General features: G+C 50.3%; 1 protein-coding gene across 3 annotated transcripts in view; it reads left to right on the forward strand.

Moving 5' to 3' along the window:
- The window catches only part of TBC1D5 (TBC1 domain family member 5), a 1,888,005-nt gene that overhangs the window by 1,124,066 nt on the left and 744,397 nt on the right, over nt 1-19,542 (forward strand). For all 3 annotated transcript variants that reach the window (XM_086942181.1, XM_086942182.1, XM_086942183.1), the window contains one exon: nt 12,493-12,595. In XM_086942181.1, the coding sequence (XP_086798307.1) occupies nt 12,493-12,595 (103 nt within the window). The remainder of the gene's footprint in view (nt 1-12,492; nt 12,596-19,542) is intronic.

A 19,542-nucleotide genomic window follows, 5' to 3' on the forward strand; every position in this document is an offset into this window, starting at 1 on the left:
GCTTCATCCTGGACTCCTCCCTCTCCATGACTAGACAAGTCAACGCCGTCTCCTCGTCGTGCTTCAACATCCTGCGCATGCTACGTAAGATCTTCCGGTGGATCCCCACCGAGACCAGGAAGACGGTCACCCAGGCCCTCGTCACCCGCCGTCTGGACTACGGCAACTCCCTCTACGCCGGAACCACTGCCAAACTCCAGAAGAGACTCCAGCGGATCCAGAACGCCTCTGCACGACTCATCCTGGACATCCCCCGTCGCAGCCACATCTCCGGACACCGGAGAGATCTGCACTGGCTCCCGGTCAACAAGAGAATCACCTTCCGTCTCCTCACCCACGCACACAAGGCCCTACACAACCAAGGCCCAGGATACCTCAACAGACGCTTCAACTTCTACGCTCCCACACGCCAACTTCGATCGACCGGCCACGCCCTCGCCGCCGTCCCCGGCATCCGAAGAGCCACCACAGGAGGAAGGTCCTTCTCCTACCTGGCCGCCAAGACTTGGAACTCCCTCCCGAACCACCTCCGCCTGACCCAGGACCACCTCGCCTTCAGGAAGCAGCTCAAGACCTGGCTGTCGAGCAGTAGCGGACCCCCCCTTCCCTAGCGCCTTGAGACCCTCCGGGTGAGTAGTGCGCTATATAAATGCTGTGATTGATTGATTGATTGATTGAGGCAACATTTGCAAAGCATCTCCCAAACTCTGCATGAATGTGCACTTAGCCGCTTGAAATATACTTCCTTCACTTTAAGAAGGACATAAAACACGTCTTAAACAAGACCTAACCATCTGTGACCTTACTGCATAGAAGAGACTCCCACATTCTCCTACTACCACCTCTCCATCACTCTAACCCGCTCAACTAATCCCCCTCAACTTGTAACTAGCGAGTTACCACAGCCCCTGAAGGACTCTTCAGTTACACACTGCTACTAACTCTTCAACTTGTAACCAGCAGGTTATCCCAGCTCCTGAAGGACTGTTCAATTACAAACTGCTACTACCCCTCAACTTGTAACCAGCGAGTTACCACAGCCCCTGAAGGACTCTTCAGTTACACACTGCTACTACCCTTCAACTTGTAACCAGCGAGTTACCACAGCCCCTGAAGGACTCTTCAGTTACACACTGCTACTACCCTTCAACTTGTAACCAGTGAGTTACCGCAGTTACACACTGCTACTACCCTCAACTTGTAACCAGCGAGTTACCACAGTTACACACTGCTACTACCCCTCAACTTGTAACCAGCAGGTTATCCCAGCCCCTGAAGGACTGTTCAATTACAAACTCCTACTACCCCTCAACTTGTAACCAGCGAGTTACCCCAGCCCCTGAAAGACTCTTCAGTTACACACTGCTACTACCCTTCAACTTGTAACCAGCGAGTTACCCCAGCCCCTGAAGGACTCTTCAGTTACACACTACTACTACCCTTCAACTTGTAACCAGCGAGTTACCACAGCCCCTGAAGGACTCTACAATTACACACTGCTACTACCTCTCAACTTGTAATCATCGAGTTACCTCAGCTCCTGAAGGACTCTTCAATTACACGCTCCATCTACCCCTCAACTTGTAACCAGCGAGTTACCACAGCCCCTGAAGGACTCTTCAGTTACACACTGCTACTAACTCTTCAACTTGTAACCAGCAGGTTATCCCAGCCCCTGAAGGACTGTTCAATTACAAACTGCTACTACCCTTCAACTTGTAACCAGTGAGTTACCCCAGCCCCTGGAGGACTCTTCAATTACACACGCTACCACCCCTCAACTTGTAACCAGCGAGTTACCCCAGCCCTGAAGGACTCTTCAATTACACGCTGCTACTACCCCTCCACTTGTAACCAGCAAGTTACCCCAGCTCCTGAAGGACTCTTCAATTACACACTGCAACTACCCTTCCACTTGATGCCAGCGAGTTACCTCAGCCCCTGAAGGACTCTTCAATTACACACTGCTACTACCCCTCAACTTGTAGCCAGCGAGTTACCCCAGCCCCTGAAGGACTGTTCAATTACACACGCTACTACCCCTCCACTTGTAACCAGCGAGTTACCACAACCCCTGAAGGACTCTTCAGTTACACACTGCTACTACCCCTCAACTTGTAACCAGCGAGTTACCACAACCCCAGAAGGACTCTTCAATTACACACTGCTACTACCCCTCAACTTGTAACCAGCGTGTTACCACAGCCCCTGAAGGACTCTTCAATTACACACTGCTACCACCCCTCAACTTGTAATCAGCGAGTTACCCCAGCCCCTGAAGGACTCTTCAGTTACACACTACTACTACCCCTCAACTTGTAACAAGCGAGCTACCACAACCCCTGAAGGACTCTTCAATTGCACACTGCTACTACCCCTCAACTTGTAACCAGCGAGTTACCACAACCCCTGAAGGACTCTTCAATTACACACTGCTACTACCTCTCAACTTGTAATCAGCGAGTTACCTCAGCCCCTGGAGGACTCTTCAATTACACACTGCTACTACCTCTCAACTTGTAATCAGTGAGTTACCTCAGCCCCTGAAGGACTCTTCAATTACACACTGCTATTACCCCTCAACTTGTAATCAGCGAGTTACCCCAGCCCCTGAAGGACTCTTCAGTTACACACGCAACTACCCCTCCACTTGTAACCAGCGAGTTACCACAACCCCTGAAGGACTCTTCAATTGCACACTGCTACTACCCCTCAACTTGTAATAAGCGAGTTACCTCAACCCCTGAAGGACTCTTCAATTGCACACTGCTACTAATCCTCAACTTGTAATCAGCGAGTTACCTCAGCCCCTGAAGGACTCTTCAATTACACACTGCTATTACCCCTCAACTTGTAACCAGTGAGTTATCACCACCCCTGAAGGACTCTACAATTACACACTTCTACTACCTCTCAACTTGTAATCAGCGAGTTACCTCAGCTCCTGAAGGACTCTCCAATTACACGCTCCATCTACCCCTCAACTTGTATCCAGCGAGTTACCACAACCCCTGAAGGACTCTTCAGTTACACACTACTACTACCCCTCAACTTGAAACAAGCGGGCTACCACAACCCCTGAAGGACTCTTCAATTACACACTGCTACTCCCCCTCAACTTGTAATCAGCGAGTTACCTAAGCCCCTGAAGGCCTCTTCAACTACACAGTGCTACTACCCTCAATAATGTGGTTCTCCCCTGCCATAATTCCTGTGGCCCTGATTACAGGCACTTCAGTCTATAACGCAGCCCGGTATGAGTGTGCTGATCTTTTAACTAGGTGAATGTTTTTTTTTTTTTTTTTTTGCCTGCAGAACCTTATCCTGCCACAAGACGTCGTTTTTGCTCAGGACTAATGAGCAGTACTTGTAATGCAGGAGAAGCCCAAAAGCAGACCAGGAAGGTCTCCTCTGTTGGATTTGTATTATAAGGGGGCGGATGCAGAATAAGCTGCTCACAGAGCAATGCTTTGTGTTGTGGTGCAAGTAGCCTCATCATTTGTGCTGCCTCAGTCAATAAGAGTGCTTTGCTTTTTAAATGTGCAGTACTGCAGAAGAACTCTGGTATCATCTGTCCAGATATCACTGTATTTTGGCATTTCATTTCTCAAAAACTGCTAAAAGCATTTACACCAAATTCCAGAAGCACACTTTGAGTAAAGATTGAGCTTTCTCCCAAATTCGTTTGATTCCGTTCAGCCGTGTTTTCTGAATCGCTTCTCAAAGCTCCGATTTAAAATTGCATCAGAAAAACATGTTTTGGGAGCACCCATCATCCCCCATTTTCAGCCCACGCTTGAGGGATACCCTCAAGGCTTTCATGCACGAGGTGATGCGGATACATTTTGGTGGGTGGGGGGGGAGGGGGGGGGGGGAGGTTTTGTGAAGATCTGTCACAGCTTCAAAATTATTAGCAAAACAAACGTGCTTCCACTGGAATCTCTGAGCTAACCATAGCTGCACATTGGCAACTGGCAATGTGTAATATATATTGAAAGAAATTGGGACATCATTTAGGATGGTTAATTACCTACCTCAATGAATAATCGCAACATTTGTAAGGGTGTACCCCCAACTCAACCAAGTGGTGGCTATGGCACCAAGCAAACAGGTTTAACTTGGAGGAATTTGTGATGTATTTATGAAGTACCAAACAGCAATAAAGTCAGAATGTAAAACCGTATAAATCCCAAACTGAAGTAGAAAAATAGAGTACAATTTCATGAACAAAATGACAACAATGCTATAGGTAGAGCCAGAGATTTGATTTTTCAAGTTTTAATTAGGAATAGTGCCAAGAAGCACTAAGTGCTTATAATAGTGGTGGCTGTAGAATGGGAGTGAGGTGCAATTTAACATAGACTGCAAAGAAGTGTGGGTCGGATACCCAACCAGGCTTGTTCTGGCCAAAGATGTTGCCTTCAGACGGCAGGCCCAGTCCTCTTCTTTTGTTCCTCAGGTCCAGATGAGTTCTGAAGTGGGTGCTCTGAGGTGCCCAATGTATTGCTAGCACTAGCTAGTGGGTGAGAATAACTCGGCGGCATACCCTAACCAATTGGTTAAAAGTTCCCAGGTCAACACTACCCACTTTGGGAATTTTCAAGACAGCAAAAGATTTTGGCTTCACTAAACTGGAGGTCTGAGCGCTGTGTATCTGTAGAGAGTGTACTAGGGTAATCTTCGTGTCCTATCACATCTAACAGTAAAAGAAAGTTTAAGGCAACCACTGTACCCGCAACAAACCCAAAGAAGCCGTCTGGTAGAATAGTGGCAGGGTTCTTCAGCAACCAGACAATGGATATACAAGAATTGTCTTGGCATCCTATTCCAGCGTTTCCAGTTTTACATGTGACTCAACCTACTTGTCAAGCAGGATTTGACGCTGCTGTCTAACGGCGACCCACAGCCCCCGCCTTGTATATTCTATGATGTTCACAGGAGTAATCTCTGCACACTCTGGTTACCCTATGGGTTTCTCCTGGGGGCCAAGGTACACCTAATCAAATGCTAATCTCTGAGATTGGTTGGAAAGCAAGTGCAAATAGCCTCCAGGAACGTCAGACAGGTAAAAGGTATCTTTCTTAGTTATTTTTCTTAATATGTATTAAAAATCCAACCTCACCAATGCATTAGATTTTTATTAACAATAAAAAATAGTTTATATATTTTCAAGCTAGTCCCATTCACAAGACACAGTATTAGAATAACTAATGTTTTTACCTGCACTCATTTTCTACATAGGACAGCCAGGGCAGCCACCATAAAAAATAGCTTGTTGGGTGCAAGTCACCAAGGGCCTGTCATCGTTTCATTTCTACATTTCCTCCTTTTAAATACCATGCACCATGCCTTGTGGGCTACAAGGTCTACACCAGAGTGACCTATTAGTATTAAAAGGGAGGATTTTACCTGTCGAAAAAGGGTTTATTTTGGCAGATTCAGTGCCTGTTTTGCAATGTTACATTCAGACTACAGTGGTAGGCCGGAAGCCATGATTGAATTGCCATTACAGTGGACAGCACAATAGGTGCTGTAGTCCAGTTATTGACGATACCCAGTCCCTGGGGGATTATTGGGTGGCTCTATTGTGTTTTTGAAGTAGTCCAGTTCTGACATTTAATTTCCTGACCCTTGGGTGCATTGTGTTCCGTATTCTAGAAGCTTATGGGCAAGTTAAGTATACCAATTAAGAGTATGCCAATTTGACCAGGTTTAAAGGGGGGCACAAACACTTTACTACTCGTAGGGGTAAAACCCACAGGTTTCTAAAACCAGCAAAAATAGTGTCCAGCAAGAGATGAAAAATCCGGGGAGACCACACAGAAGAGGCATATTTCACATATGTGAAGGACTGTATTGTACATGTTCTAAGGCGAAGTGAGTTCATGTAAGACCCATATTTGAATAAAAGATGGCTCAAGTTGGGTAGGTTAATATCAACAAAAAAGTTTGTGTGCTGTATTGAAAACATTTGGGGAAAAAATCCCTTCTTGGGCTAATGTACATTTATAAAGCAATTGTAGTAGACTTTATACTAATAATGTATGAAATATCTAGCAAGTGCGCCTAAAGGTATCATCTTGGTTAATATTGGCAGCCATCATTGAATTTGTTTTAGTTCTTTAAAAAACATTTGAAGATGGAGACTTTCACTTGTGCATAGGTCTACATGCACAACCAGACATCTTTGAATCGTTTTTGTAATACATTTTACAAAAAATGCTCATTACCATAAAAGTATGAGCAAGGTCAAAAGATGGGCATACAGATCTATTGTAGTAGCTTCTAAAAACGTATTTTTGGTAAGCATTATATTCAGGGTCCGCATGTAAAAGAACGCATATCACCTAAAAGTGAGGAGGCATATTCTATTAGTGTCCACTATAAAAAGTTTGCGAATGAGACAGGGAAAGGCAGGAGCAAAATGCTAATCAGTGATTGAATGCCAGTTAATGGTATTGGAGCAAGTCTACCTCATTTGAACTGTTTCCCAGATTTTACGCCCGTTTCTGGAGCCGGTTTTTGCTAGATTTAGGACTCTGTGCACCTTACCCATGGTAAACAGTAGTAGTAAAGTGTCTGTGTTTTCTCTATAAAATGTACTGTGCATTGATACTCCATATTTGGTCTATTTAATTGTCCTTTAAGCCCAATGTAAATGGTGCTTAGAGTGCACCTATTTCATGGAAAGTTAGGTCATATATGAACTGTAGGGTTTTTTCGCACCAACATCATAAATGACAAAAATTCATATTTCGGTCAGTTGGTAGAGCAAGGGGCAGCTTACCGCTTTTGACTTGGAGAGGTCAGTTGGGGGATTCTCCTAGAGAGAAGGCTCTAGCCAGATTAGGGGGAAAACTAATTTTTACTTTATCAGGTAGTGGAGTGGCGGAGAAGCTGAAGACTGTGCTGCTGGGTGTCCATTGGGCGCTTCCATATTGAAACAGGGGATCCTGGGTAATTTTACAGTAAGGCAAAGAGGAAGTGCTGAAAAAGGAGATGGTAGGAGTGCAAGAAAAATAGTTAGGATTGTGAGATAGATGTTTTCCTTTTATCATTGGTGAACCCCCAAGATAAATCGGGCACCTTGCCCACTACCTCCGAACATGACCTGTAAAGACTCCATCTGAAGGCAGCCTTGTTGGAAGAGCAGTCCTGACTTGTGACTCCTGCTGGAAAAAGAGAACTCAGGCAAGAACTTAAAGACTGCTAAATCCTGCTGACACTCATGGGCTAGAGCTGCTTTCTAAGGGACAAGTGGTCGACCACCTATTTACCTGCTTACGGGGCACAGATAGCAGTAGGACACCTGACTCCAAGATTGCCCAATTGACTAAAGAGGGCTAGAAGGCATGACAGACCAGTAGAAGCTTTCCCAGTGTATGGATCTGGGTGTATTTTAGGATATGGCTGTGGGGCCTCATCGTGGAATTCACTTGCCAAACCGTTATTGAGTCCAGTAAAGCTCATTTGAACAACCTTAAGCTCAACGCAGGGTAGCTATGGCTTTCGAGCAGCATGGCTTGAACAAAGGAACTTGGTGTAAAGCATTTAACAGTACTAAACAACAAAATAAGAAAGCCACACAATAATGAAACACAACCCCAATTTATAAAAATAGAGTGTGTTTTTATGATATTTTTTTTTAGAGCGCAAGATGAGCAAACTCAACCGGAGGGTTCCAGAGAGATTATTTTTTTAAAGATTTGATCACGTTTAATTTCGACCTCAAACAAGCAATGGTAAACAAAAAGATGATAAACTTTTCAAAATTTTGTGAAAGTTTGTTCAGCTACTCAGGCCCCGGATTGGATGACCAAATCCGACAATATGGAGGTCTAGGGGACAAATGGGCTAGATTTGGACAGTTATCTGGACATTAGAGCGTTTTCCAGTCCAATTCTAGCTTTTGTAGTATGACCCCCATAGACTATAATGCAGTGGTCCTGATGCTGGTGATGCAGGATGAAAATATGCTCCAGTTGCTGTGGGGTCTGCAGGGGTGCCTTTGTGGTGGTTCCGCGGTCCACTGGTGATATGGGGTGACTTTGGCCACAGAGGCTGCCGTTCCCCAAAGTCCATTTTCTGATGGTAGAAGGCCAGCAGCAGCTGGGCTTCTGGTCTTGGATTACAGTGGTTGAAGCAAAATCCTTTAGTGGGGGCTAGTGTCCCTCTTGAGAGACCAATCTGGACTTTGACGACTTTCCTGGGTCCAGCAGACTCGAGTGTAATTTTGTGCATCGAAGATCGGTCCCTCGAGGTGCCCAGCGGCAGCTAGCAGTGAATCTTCTTCGGTGGCTAGCAACATTCCAGTTTGGGCTACTTCTGATCGTTTATCCCTGGAGCTGGTTCCAGGAGATCAGCAACCTGATCCTTCGAGACACTGCTTTGGTCTGGGGATCAACTTTTCCCTGAGCAAGGAGCCACAGGCACTTAGCTAGGCTAAAGTTCAGCAGGTGCAGACCAGCAAACTTTGCAGACTCTCTTTGTGCAGTTCCATGGACAGCAGGGCAGTCCTTCAATCCTCTTTCAAATCCAGCAAAATCTAACAGTCCAGGGTGGCAGGGGTGCTATTTATCCCATGAAAGTCCCCTGAGGGGAGCACGTGGTCACTAGCCATGGGGCTACCAGGTCCCCTCCGTTTGGGTGACGACTTTCCTGTGATGTGTGGCATCTGGCAATCACAGAGTGCACCATTCTAGCCACTCTCAAGATATCGGGACCCTTCAATGGATGTAAGGAGCTCAGAAGCCCACCCTAGAGGTTTGGCTACCTAGGGGCTACACGCCTACAGAATAAATGGGTTGGGCACTGGTCTTCCCTCTCTGTCCCTGTTCCCAGCTTGTCTACCTGAGCAAAGGGCATCCCCTCTACCATTCTTATTTCCATTTGCCCATCAAAGGTGGATTCCGCTTTGAAGCTCGCATTTTCGGCTAGCACCCGAGCGGCTTCATGCAACGGACAGCTAACAGCTCGCCCTGTGGCAGGCTGTGTCTGATCCTAAGCCTGGGAGATATTAACACAACTCCAAGGTGGACAGAAAGCTGTCTGTGGGTCCCAGCTCGTGTGGGATTACTGGACCACTGGGACAGAGAGTGACAACTTTTTAAAAGTTGCCTTACTTTAATAGTGACCTGAAATTCCACCTTGACATCACGTCAGGTTTGATTCCACAATCAGTAGGATGCTTTACAGTGTCAAGTTAGGTAGTCCCATTCAGAAGTTAGCCAGGTTGGGATGCCTGCCGGTGACCCTGAATTGGCCAATGCGGCTTCTAACTTTTCCACAGAAAAACAACAATTTGGAGGCTTTGCTGCCAAGGCATACATAAGAAGGTCCTGCTTAATAATATATAGCTCCCTGCCATAGGGCTCTCTAGGCCTTTCTTAGGGGAGTTACATACCTTATTAAGGGAAGTGGTAGCTTTACCATTGGTTTGAGTGGTAGTCGAACTAGCAATGCAACACTGCCCTTCCAGTCTGCAGTGGCAGGCTGGGAGCCATGTTGTACCTTGGTACACTCAGGGCAGCACAGTTGTACATGCCGTTTGTACCCTAGATACCATATACTAGGAACTTGTATGTAAGCCAGTACTTGCCAATTGGGGATAGCCAATTCGACATGGACTTTGTAAGGGGTAAGAACACTGGCACTCCGGTCTGGTTAGCAGGCCTCAGTCCACTCTGAGTTGAAAAAGCTGCAGATAGTTGTCCAAATAGGGGCAAAAATTGTGGGTACGCCTGCAAAAAGCCTCTTTCCTTAGACTCTGCAATTAGTGACTAGTCTGAAGGTAAAAATTTGGACTGGGACAACCTACTTAGTGCATGAGACCTCTGCTCCATCACAGTCGGTCTGGAATTGTGCCTGGGGCCTGGACCATCGCAAATCGTGGTCTTCTCATATTGCTTGACTTTTTTCTGGGTCCTTTTTGTCCTAAAACTTTATAAATTCATGTAAATAAGCTATTTGGATGCTGGTGGCTTCTTTTTGCTAACTATTTTTTTTCTTGATGTTCCTAGAATGGTTTGTGAGTTTATTGGCACTGCGTGAATTTAGTATCCACCTCTCTGGGAGTTGCCTTCTGCTTGTGTCATGGGTACCAGGGTTGAGCACAGATTGTCTCAGAACTGTGTTTTGAGCTAACTAGAGTGGGGTTATTGAGCTGGTAAGGGTGCCCCCCCCCCCACACATAAACAACCCCCCTTCTAACAGATATGGCACTTCAATCAGTTCATGAGTTTGCTGTGTAGATCTGATGATACTTCAAACTAGGGATCACAGGACCACATCATAGATAGGTCTGCTGCAATAGCATGATAGAGCATCACAGTACACAATACATATTTACAGTTATCTGGCTACGCCAAAATGAAAAAAATAAAAGAAACACAACATAGTAAATTGATCATTAATTTTATGAAATTTTGTCCCCCTCCCGTGGTGCCCCATTTGGTCTTTCCCAGGTACTCTTGGAATACACTGCCCTCCTGACTCCCCATCTCCTCTCTCTGCCTCTCTGCCCAGACTCTCAGAATACATGGCCCTGTTGAGTTGTGTATCCTCTCTTGTCTCTAACACACCCTCTCTCTTGCCCCACACCCCCCCTCTGTCACTCTTAGCATACAGGGCCCTGTTGGGTTGTGTCACACACTGTCCTGCAGTCCCCTCCCTTGACTAAGACTCTTAGAATACAGGGTTGTGTTGGTTTGTTTGACCCCTCTGTCCCACACGTCCCCTCTCTCCCCGGACTCTCCTAGAATGCACGTCCCACACGTCCTCCAGACTCTTAGAATACAGGGTCGTGTTGGGTTGTTTGCACCCTCTGTCCCACACGTCCCCTCTAACGCCCCGGGACTCTTAGAATACAGTGTTGTCAGGTTGTTTGTCCCCTCTGTCCCACATATTCCCAGGACTCTTAGAATACAGGGTTGTTTTAGGTTGTTTGGCCCTCCTCTCCCACAGGTACCCCGGACTCTTGGAATGCAGGGTCGTGTTGGGTTGTTTGTCCCCTCTGTCCCACACGTCCCCGGGACTCTCTTAGAATGCAGGGTTGTGTCAGGTTGTTTGTCCCCTCTGTCCCACACGTCCCCGGGACTCTCTTAGAATGCAGGGTTGTGTCAGGTTGTTTGTCCCTTCTGTCCCACACGTCCCCGGGACTCTCTTAGAATGCAGGGTTGTGTCAGGTTGTTTGTCCCCTCTGTCCCACACGTCCCCGGGACTCTCTTAGAATGCAGGGTCGTGTTGGGTTGTTTGTCCCCTCTGTCCCACACGTCCCCGGGACTCTCTAAGAATGCAGGGTTGTGTCAGGTTGTTTGTCCCCTCTTTCCCACACATTCCCAGGACTCTTAGAATACAGGGTTGTGTTGGGATGTTTGGCCCTCCTCTCCCACAGGTCCCCCGGACTCTTGGAATACAGGGTCGTGTTGGGTTGTTTGTCCCCTCTGTCCCACACGATCCCCGGGACTCTCTTAGAATGCAGGGTTGTGTCTGGCTGTTTGTCCCCTCTGTCTAACACGTTCCTCGGACCCTCTTAGACTACAGGGTCGTGTTAGGTTGTTTGCCCCCTCTGTCTCGTACGTCCCCGCTCCCCCCCGGACTCTTAGAATACAGGGTTGTGTCAGGTTGTTTGTCCCCTCTGTCTCACACATGCCCCGGAGTCTTAAAATACAGGGTTGTTTTAGGTTGTTTGTCCCCTCGGTCCCACATGACCCCCGGACTCTCCTAGAATACAGGGTCGTGTTGGGCGTGTTTGTCCCCTCTGTCCCACACGTCACCTGGACTCTCTTGGAATACAGGGTCGTGTCAGGTTGTTTGTCCCCTCTGTCCCACACATCACCCGGACTCTCCTATAATACAGGGTCGTGTCAGGTTGTTTGTCCCACACGTCCCCCCACCTCCTAGAATACAGGGTTGTGTTTGGTTCTTTGTCTGTGTCAAACGTCCTAGAATACAGGCACAGGGTCGTGTCTGGTTGTTTGTCTGTGTCATACGTCCTAGAATACAGGCACAGGGTCGTGTCGGGTTGTTGGTCCCCTCTGTCCCACATGTCCCCCGGACTCTTAGAATACAGGGTCGTGTTGAGTTGTTTGTCCCTCTGTCCCACATGTCCCCCACCTCTTAGAATACAGGGTCGTGTCGGGTTGTTTGTCCCCTCTGTCCCACATGTCCCCCACCTCTTAGAATACAGGGTCGTGTCGAGTTGTTTGTCCCTCTGTCCCACATGTCCCCCACCTCTTAGAATACAGGGTCGTGTCGGGTTGTTTGTCCCTCTGTCCCACATGTCCCCCACCTCTTAGAATACAGGGTCGTGTCGGGTTGTTTGTCCCCTCTGTCCCACATGTCCCCCACCTCTTAGAATACAGGGTCGTGTCGAGTTGTTTGTCCCTCTGTCCCACATGTCCCCCGGACTCTTACAATACAGGGTGGAGTCGGGCTGTCCGTCCCTCCTGCGATGCTTTTCTCAGAGCCTGTGCTTTCTTCCCTCTCCTGTAGGTTTCCCGAGATGCAGTTCTTCCAGCAGGAGGACGTCCGCAGCATCCTCACAGATGTCCTCTTCTGCTTTGCGCGCGAAAACGAGCAATTACTTTACAAACAGGTAAAGGAGATTGGCTACAGGTGGCACCGATTGTTTCAAATGATGCTCCGTGCAGCCTGGGGATGATTAGCACATAATGGGGGTGCATTGTGTCTGGGGTCCCCCCAAAAACAATAGGATGGGCAGCACCTGCAAGATAAGCGCCTTGTGCCGCAGAATACTAAATCTGGGACTACATTTAGCGATATCATCTTTTATACATTGTGAGAATTAGCATAACCGCCTTCAAGATCGCCTCGAGTCTGGGGCGCGGGGCGCGGTGAAGCATGCAGGGGCGGTGTGTGAAGAGGGGGGGGGGGCTCAAAGGGGGTGGGGGGGTTTATAGGCTGTACATTCTCCTACCGTCTTCTCACCTGAAATCGAGGTTGTTCTGCAGCACATCCTCCTTGCCTACATGACGCTGCAGGTAGGGACACCAGTCCAGTCCATGTCAATACAGAAACTCTTTTCACTCCTGGGCTTTGATGTGAAACACTAATGTCTTCGAAGATCCTCAGACGTCTCCCCCAAGCACTTCACACTGAACTCCTGGCAGCGCCTGTGCACCTGCCGACCTCCTCACCCTCTGCCCTGGTGCCCACGAGTCCATGTCGTTTCTTCCATTGGAAGCCATCTTAGTCTCCCCCTTGCAGCGCCTGTGCACCTTCCGAGCTCCTCACCCTCTGCACTGGTGCCCACGAGTTCCTATCACTTCTTCCATTGGAAGCCATCTTACTCTCCCCCTTGCAGCACCTGTGCACCTCCCGAGCTCCTCACCCTCTGCACTGGTGCCCGCGAGTTCCTGTCACTTCTTCCATTGGAAACCATCTTACTCTCCCCCTTGCAGCGCCTGTGCACCTGCTGAGCTCCTCACCCTCCTCTCTGGTGACCATGAGTTCCTGTGGTGTCTTCCATTGGAAGCCATCTTACTCTCCCCCTTGCAGCGCCTGTGCACCTCCTGAGCTCCTCACCCTCTGCACTGGTGCCTGCGAGTTCCTGTCACTTCTTCCATTGGAAGCCATCTTACTCTCCCCCTTGCAGCACCTGTGCACCTCCCGAGCTCCTCGCCCTCTGCACTGGTGCCTGCGAGTTCCTATCACTTCTTCCATTGGAAGCCATCTTACTCTCCCCCTTGCAGCGCCTGTGCACCTGCCGAGCTCCTCACCCTCTGCACTGGTGCCAGCGAGTTCCTGTCACTTCTTTCATTGGAAGCCATCTTACTCTCCCCCTTGCAGCGCCTGTGCACCTGCCGAGCTCCTCACCCTCCTCTCTGGTGCCCACGAGTTCCTGTCACTTCTTCCATTGGAAGCCATCTTACTCTCCCCCTTGCAGCGCCTGTGCACCTCCTGAGCTCCTCACACTCTGCCCTGGTGCCTGCAGGTTCCTGTCGTTTCTTCCATTGGAAGCCATCTTACTCTCCCGCTTGCAGCTCCTGTGCACCTGCTGAGCTCCTCATCCTCCTCTCTGGTGACCATGAGTTCCTGTGGTGTCTTCCATTGGAAGCCATCTTACTCTCCCCCTTGCAACGTCTGTGCACCTGCGGAGCTCCTCACACTCTGCCCTGGTGATCATGAGTTCCTGTCACTTCTTCCATTGGAAGCCATCTTACTCTCCCGCTTGCAGCGCCTGTGCAACTGCCGAGCTCCTCACACTCTGCACTGGTGCCAGCGAGTTCCTGTCACTTCTTCCATTGGAAGTCATTTTACTCTCCTACTTGCAGCGCCTGTGCACCTGCTGAGCTCCTCACCCTCCTCTCTGGTGACCATGAGTTCCTGTGGTGTCTTCCATTGGAAGCCATCTTACTCTCCCCCTTGCAGCGCCTGTGCACCTGCCGAGCTCCCCACCCTCCTCTCTGGTGACCATGAGTTCCTGTGGTGTCTTCCATTGGAAGCCATCTTACTCTCCCCCTTGCAACGTCTGCGCACCTGCCGAGCTCCTCACACTCTGCCCTGGTGATCATCACCACCCCTTTTCTGAATCATTTTTGTCCACCATAAGCGTGGAAGGGTATACTCAGACGTGAGTCCCTAGCTCATTGCACAATCAGGATTCAAGCAAGCCGGGCCGAAGACGGCTGAAATGCCAGAAACCGGTCCTCGGTAGCTTGTTTCCTTCCCAGAATAAGAATTGGCTTGGTAGTTTGGTCTGCCCTGTTGCCATGATGCACTGGGCCAGGGTCAGACTAATTTGCATATAGCCAAGTTCTGAGCTGGGATGGTGCAGTGAGCTAAAAAACGGTGATGGATCAAGCCCTGATCTTTGGACTGGGTAAGAGTGGTCTGCTTAATTCAGACACTCAGTTCATCACCACCCCTTTTCTGAATCATTTTTGTCCACCATAAGCGTGGAAGGGTATACTCAGATGTGAGTCCCTAGCTCATTGCACCATCAGGATTCAAGCAAGCCGGGCCGAAGACGGCTGAAATGCCAGAAACCGGTCCTCGGTAGCTTGTTTCCTTCCCAGTATAAGAATTGGCTTGGTAGTTTGGTCTGCCCTGTTCCCATGATGCACTGGGCCAGGGTCAGACTAATTTGCATATAGCCAAGTTCTGAGCTGGGATGGTGCAGTGAGCTAAAAAACGGTGATGGATCAAGCCCTGATCTTTGGACTGGGTAAGAGTGGTCTGCTTAATTCAGACACTCTGTTCATCACCACCCCTTTTCTGAATCATTTTTGTCCACCATAAGCGTGGAAGGGTATACTCAGATGTGAGTCCCTAGCTCATTGCACCATCAGGATTCAAGCAAGCCGGGCCGAAGACGGCTGAAATGCCAGAAACCGGTCCTCTGTAGCTTGTTTCCTTCCCAGTATAAGAATTGGCTTGGTAGTTTGGTCTGCCCTGTTCCCATGATGCACAGGGCCAGGGTCAGACTAATTTGCATATAGCCAAGTTCTGAGCTGGGATGGTGCAGTGAGCTAAAAAACGGTGATGGATCAAGCCCTGATCTTTGGACTGGGTAAGAGTGGTCTGCTTAATTCAGACACTCTGTTCATCACCACCCCTTTTCTGAATCACTGGTGATCATGAGTTCCTGTCACTTCTTCCATTGGAAGCCATCTTACTCTCCCGCTTGCAGCGCCTGTGCACCTGCAGAGCTCCTCACACTCTGTCCTGGTGCCCACGAGTTCCTGTCACTTATTCCATTGGAAACCATCTTACTCTCCCCCTTGCAGCGCCTTTGCACCTGCCAAGCTCCTCACCCTCTCTGCATTGGTGCCAGCGAGTTCCTGGCACTTCTTCCTTTGGAAGCCATCTTCCTTTCACCCTTGCAGTGCCTGTGCACTTGCCGAGCTCCTCACACTCTGCCCTGGTGCCCACAAGTTCCTGTGGTTTCTTCCATTGGAAGCCATCTTACTCTCCCCCTTGCAGCGCCTGTGCACCTGCCGAGCTCCTCACCCTCTCTGCACTGGTGCCCGCGAGTTCCTGTCACTTCTTCCATTGGAAGCCATCTTACTCTCCCCCTTGCAACGTCTGTGCACCTGCCGAGCTCCTCACACTCTGCCCTGGTGACCATGAGTTCCTGTCACTTCTTCCATGGGAAGCCATCTTACTCTCCCTCTTACAGCGCCTGTGCACCTCCCGAGCTCCTCACCCTCTGCACTGGTGCCTGCGAGATCCTGTCACTTCTTCCATTGGAAGCCATCGTACTCTCTCCCTTGCAGCGCCTGCGCATCTGCCGAGCTCCTCTCCCTCTGCACTGGTGCCTGTGAGATCCTGTCACTTCTTCCATTGGAAGCCATCGTACTCTCTCCCTTGCAGCGCCTGTGCACCTGCCGAGCTCCTCTCCCTCTGCACTGGTGCCTGCGAGATCCTGTCACTTCTTCCATTGGAAGCAATCGTACTCTCTCCCTTGCAGCGCCTGTGCACCTGCCGAGCTCCTCTCCCTCTGTACTGGTGCCTGTGAGATCCTGTCACTTCTTCCATTGGAAACCATCGTACTCTCTCCCTTGCAGCGCCTGTGCACCTGCCGAGCTCCTCTCCCTCTGCACTGGTGCCTGTGAGATCCTGTCACTTCTTCCATTGGAAGCCATCGTACTCTCTCCCTTGCAGCGCCTGAGCACCTGCCGAGCTCCTCACACTCTGCTCTGGTGCCTGCGCGTTCCTGTGGTTTCTTCTATTGGAAGCCATATTACTCTCCCCCTTGCAGCGTCGGCACCTGTCGAGCTCCTCACACTCTCCTCTTCTGCCCATGAGTTCCTGTTACTACTTCGATTGGAAGCCATCGTACTCTCTCCCTTGCAGCGCCTGAGCACCTGCCGAGCTCCTCACACTCTGCCCTGGTGCCCACAAGTTCCTGTGGTTTCTTCCATTGGAAGCCATCTTACTCTCCCCCTTGCAGCGCCTGTGCACCTGCCGAGCTCCTCACCCTCTCTGCACTGGTGCCCGCGAGTTCCTGTCACTTCTTCCATTGGAAGCCATCTTACTCTCCCCCTTGCAACGTCTGTGCACCTGCCGAGCTCCTCACACTCTGCCCTGGTGACCAGGAGTTCCTGTCACTTCTTCCATGGGAAGCCATCTTACTCTCCCTCTTGCAGCGCCTGTGCACCTCCCGAGCTCCTCACCCTCTGCACTGGTGCCCACGAGTTCCTTTCACAACTTCCATTGGAAGCCATCTTGCCTTCCCCCTTGCAACGCCTGTGCACCTGCTGAGCTCCTCACACTCTGCTCTGGTGCCTGCGCGTTCCTGTCACTTCTTCCATTGGAAGCCTTCTTACTCTCCCGCTTGCAGCGCCTGTGCACCTGCCAAGCTCCTCACACTCTGCCCTGGTGCCCACGAGTTCCTGTCACTTCTTCCGTTGGAAGCCATGTTATTCTCCACCTTGCAGTGCCTGTGCACCTGCCTAGCTCTTCACCTTCCCTGCACTGGTGCCAGCGAATTCCTGTCACTTTTTCCATTTGAAGCCATGTTACTCTCTACCTTGCAGCGCCTGTGCACCTGCCGAGCTCCTCACTCTCCGCCGGGGTGCCAACGAGTTCCTGTCGTTTCTTCCATTGGAAGCCATCTTACTCTCCCTCTTGCAGCGCCTGTGCACCTCCCGAGCTCCTCACCCTCTGCACTGGTGCCTGCGAGATCCTGTCACTTCTTCCATTGGAAGCCATCGTACTCTCTCCCTTGCAGCGCCTGCGCACCTGCCGAGCTCCTCTCCCTCTGCACTGGTGCCTGTGAGATCCTGTCACTTCTTCCATTGGAAGCCATCGTACTCTCTCCCTTGCAGCGCCTGTGCACCTGCCGAGCTCCTCTCCCTGTGCACTGGTGCCTGCGAGATCCTGTCACTTCTTCCATTGGAAGCAATCGTACTCTCTCCCTTGCAGCGCCTGTGCACCTGCCGAGCTCCTCTCCCTCTGCACTGGTGCCTGTGAGATCCTGTCACTTCTTCCATTGGAAACCATCGTACTCTCTCCCTTGCAGCGCCTGTGCACCTGCCAAGCTCCTCTCCCTCTGCACTGGTGCCTGTGAGATCCTGTCACTTCTTCCATTGGAAGCCATCGTACTCTCTCCCTTGCATGGCCTGAGCACCTGCCGAGCTCCTCACACTCTGCTCTGGTGCCTGCGCGTTCCTGTGGTTTCTTCTATTGGAAGCCATATTACTCTACATCCTTGCAGCGTCGGCACCTGTCGAGCTCCTCACACTCTCCTCTTCTGCCCATGAGTTCCTGTTACTACTTCGATTGGAAGCCATCGTACTCTCTCCCTTGCAGCGCCTGAGCACCTGCCGAGCTCCTCACACTCTGCTCTGGTGCCTGCGCGTTCCTGTGGTTTCTTCTATTGGAAGCCATATTACTCTCCCCCTTGCAGCGTCTGTGCACCTGTCGAGCTCCTCACACTCTCCTCTTCTGCCCATGAGTTCCTGTTACTTCTTCGATTGGAAGCCATCTTTCTCTCCCCCTTGCAGCGCCTGTGCACCTGCTGAGCTCCTCACCCTCCTCTCTGGTAACCATGAGTTCCTGTGGTGTCTTCCATTGGAAGCCATCTTACTCTCCCCCTTGCAGGGCCTGTGCACCTGCAGAGCTCCTCACCCTCTCTGCACTGGTGCCTGCGAGATCCTGTCACTTCTTCCATTGGAAGCCATTGTACTCTCTCCCTTGCAGCGCCTGTGCACCTGCCGACCTCCTCACACTCTCTGCGCTGGTGCCTGCGAGTTCCTGTCACTTCTTCCATTCGAAGTCATCTTAGTCTCCCCCTTGCAGCGCCTGTGCACCTGCTGAGCTCCTCACCCTCTGCCCTGGTGACCATGAGTTCCTGTCACTTCTTCCTTTGGAAGCCATCATACTCTCTCCCTTGCAGCGCCTGTGCACCTGCCGAGCTCCTCACACTCTGCCCTGGTGACCATGAGTTCCTGTGGTGTCTTCCATTGGAAGCCATCTTACTTCCTCTTGCAGTGCCTGTGCACCTGCCGAGCTCCTCACCCTCTGCACTGGTGCCCACGAGTTCTTGTCACTTCTTCCATCGGAAGCCATCTTACTCTCCCCCTTGCAGCGCCTGTGCACCTGCCGAGCTCCTCACTCTGCACTTGTGCCCTCGAGTACCTGTTGTTTCTTCCATTGGAAGCCATCTTACTCTCCCCCTTGCAGCGCCTGTGCACCTGTCGAGCTCCTCACACTCTCCTCTGCTGCCCGCAGGTTCATGTGGTTTCTTCCATTGGAAGCCATCTTAGTCTCCCCCTTGCAGCGCCTGTGCACCTCCTGAGCTCCTCACCCTCTGCACTGGTGCCCACGAGTTCCTTTCACAACTTCCATTGGAAGCCATCTTGCCTTCCCCCTTGCAACGCCTGTGCACCTGCTGAGCTCCTCACACTCTGCTCTGATGCCTGCGCGTTCCTGTCACTTCTTCCATTGGAAGCCATCTTACTCTCCCGCTTGCAGCGCCTGTGCACCTGCCAAGCTCCTCACACTCTGCCCTGGTGCCCACGAGTTCCTGTCACTTCTTCCGTTGGAAGCCATGTTATTCTCCACCTTGCAGTGCCT

The sequence above is a fragment of the Lissotriton vulgaris genome, chromosome 10, assembly GCF_964263255.1.
Source record: "Lissotriton vulgaris chromosome 10, aLisVul1.2, whole genome shotgun sequence".
Classification (NCBI taxonomy): domain Eukaryota; kingdom Metazoa; phylum Chordata; class Amphibia; order Caudata; family Salamandridae; genus Lissotriton; species Lissotriton vulgaris.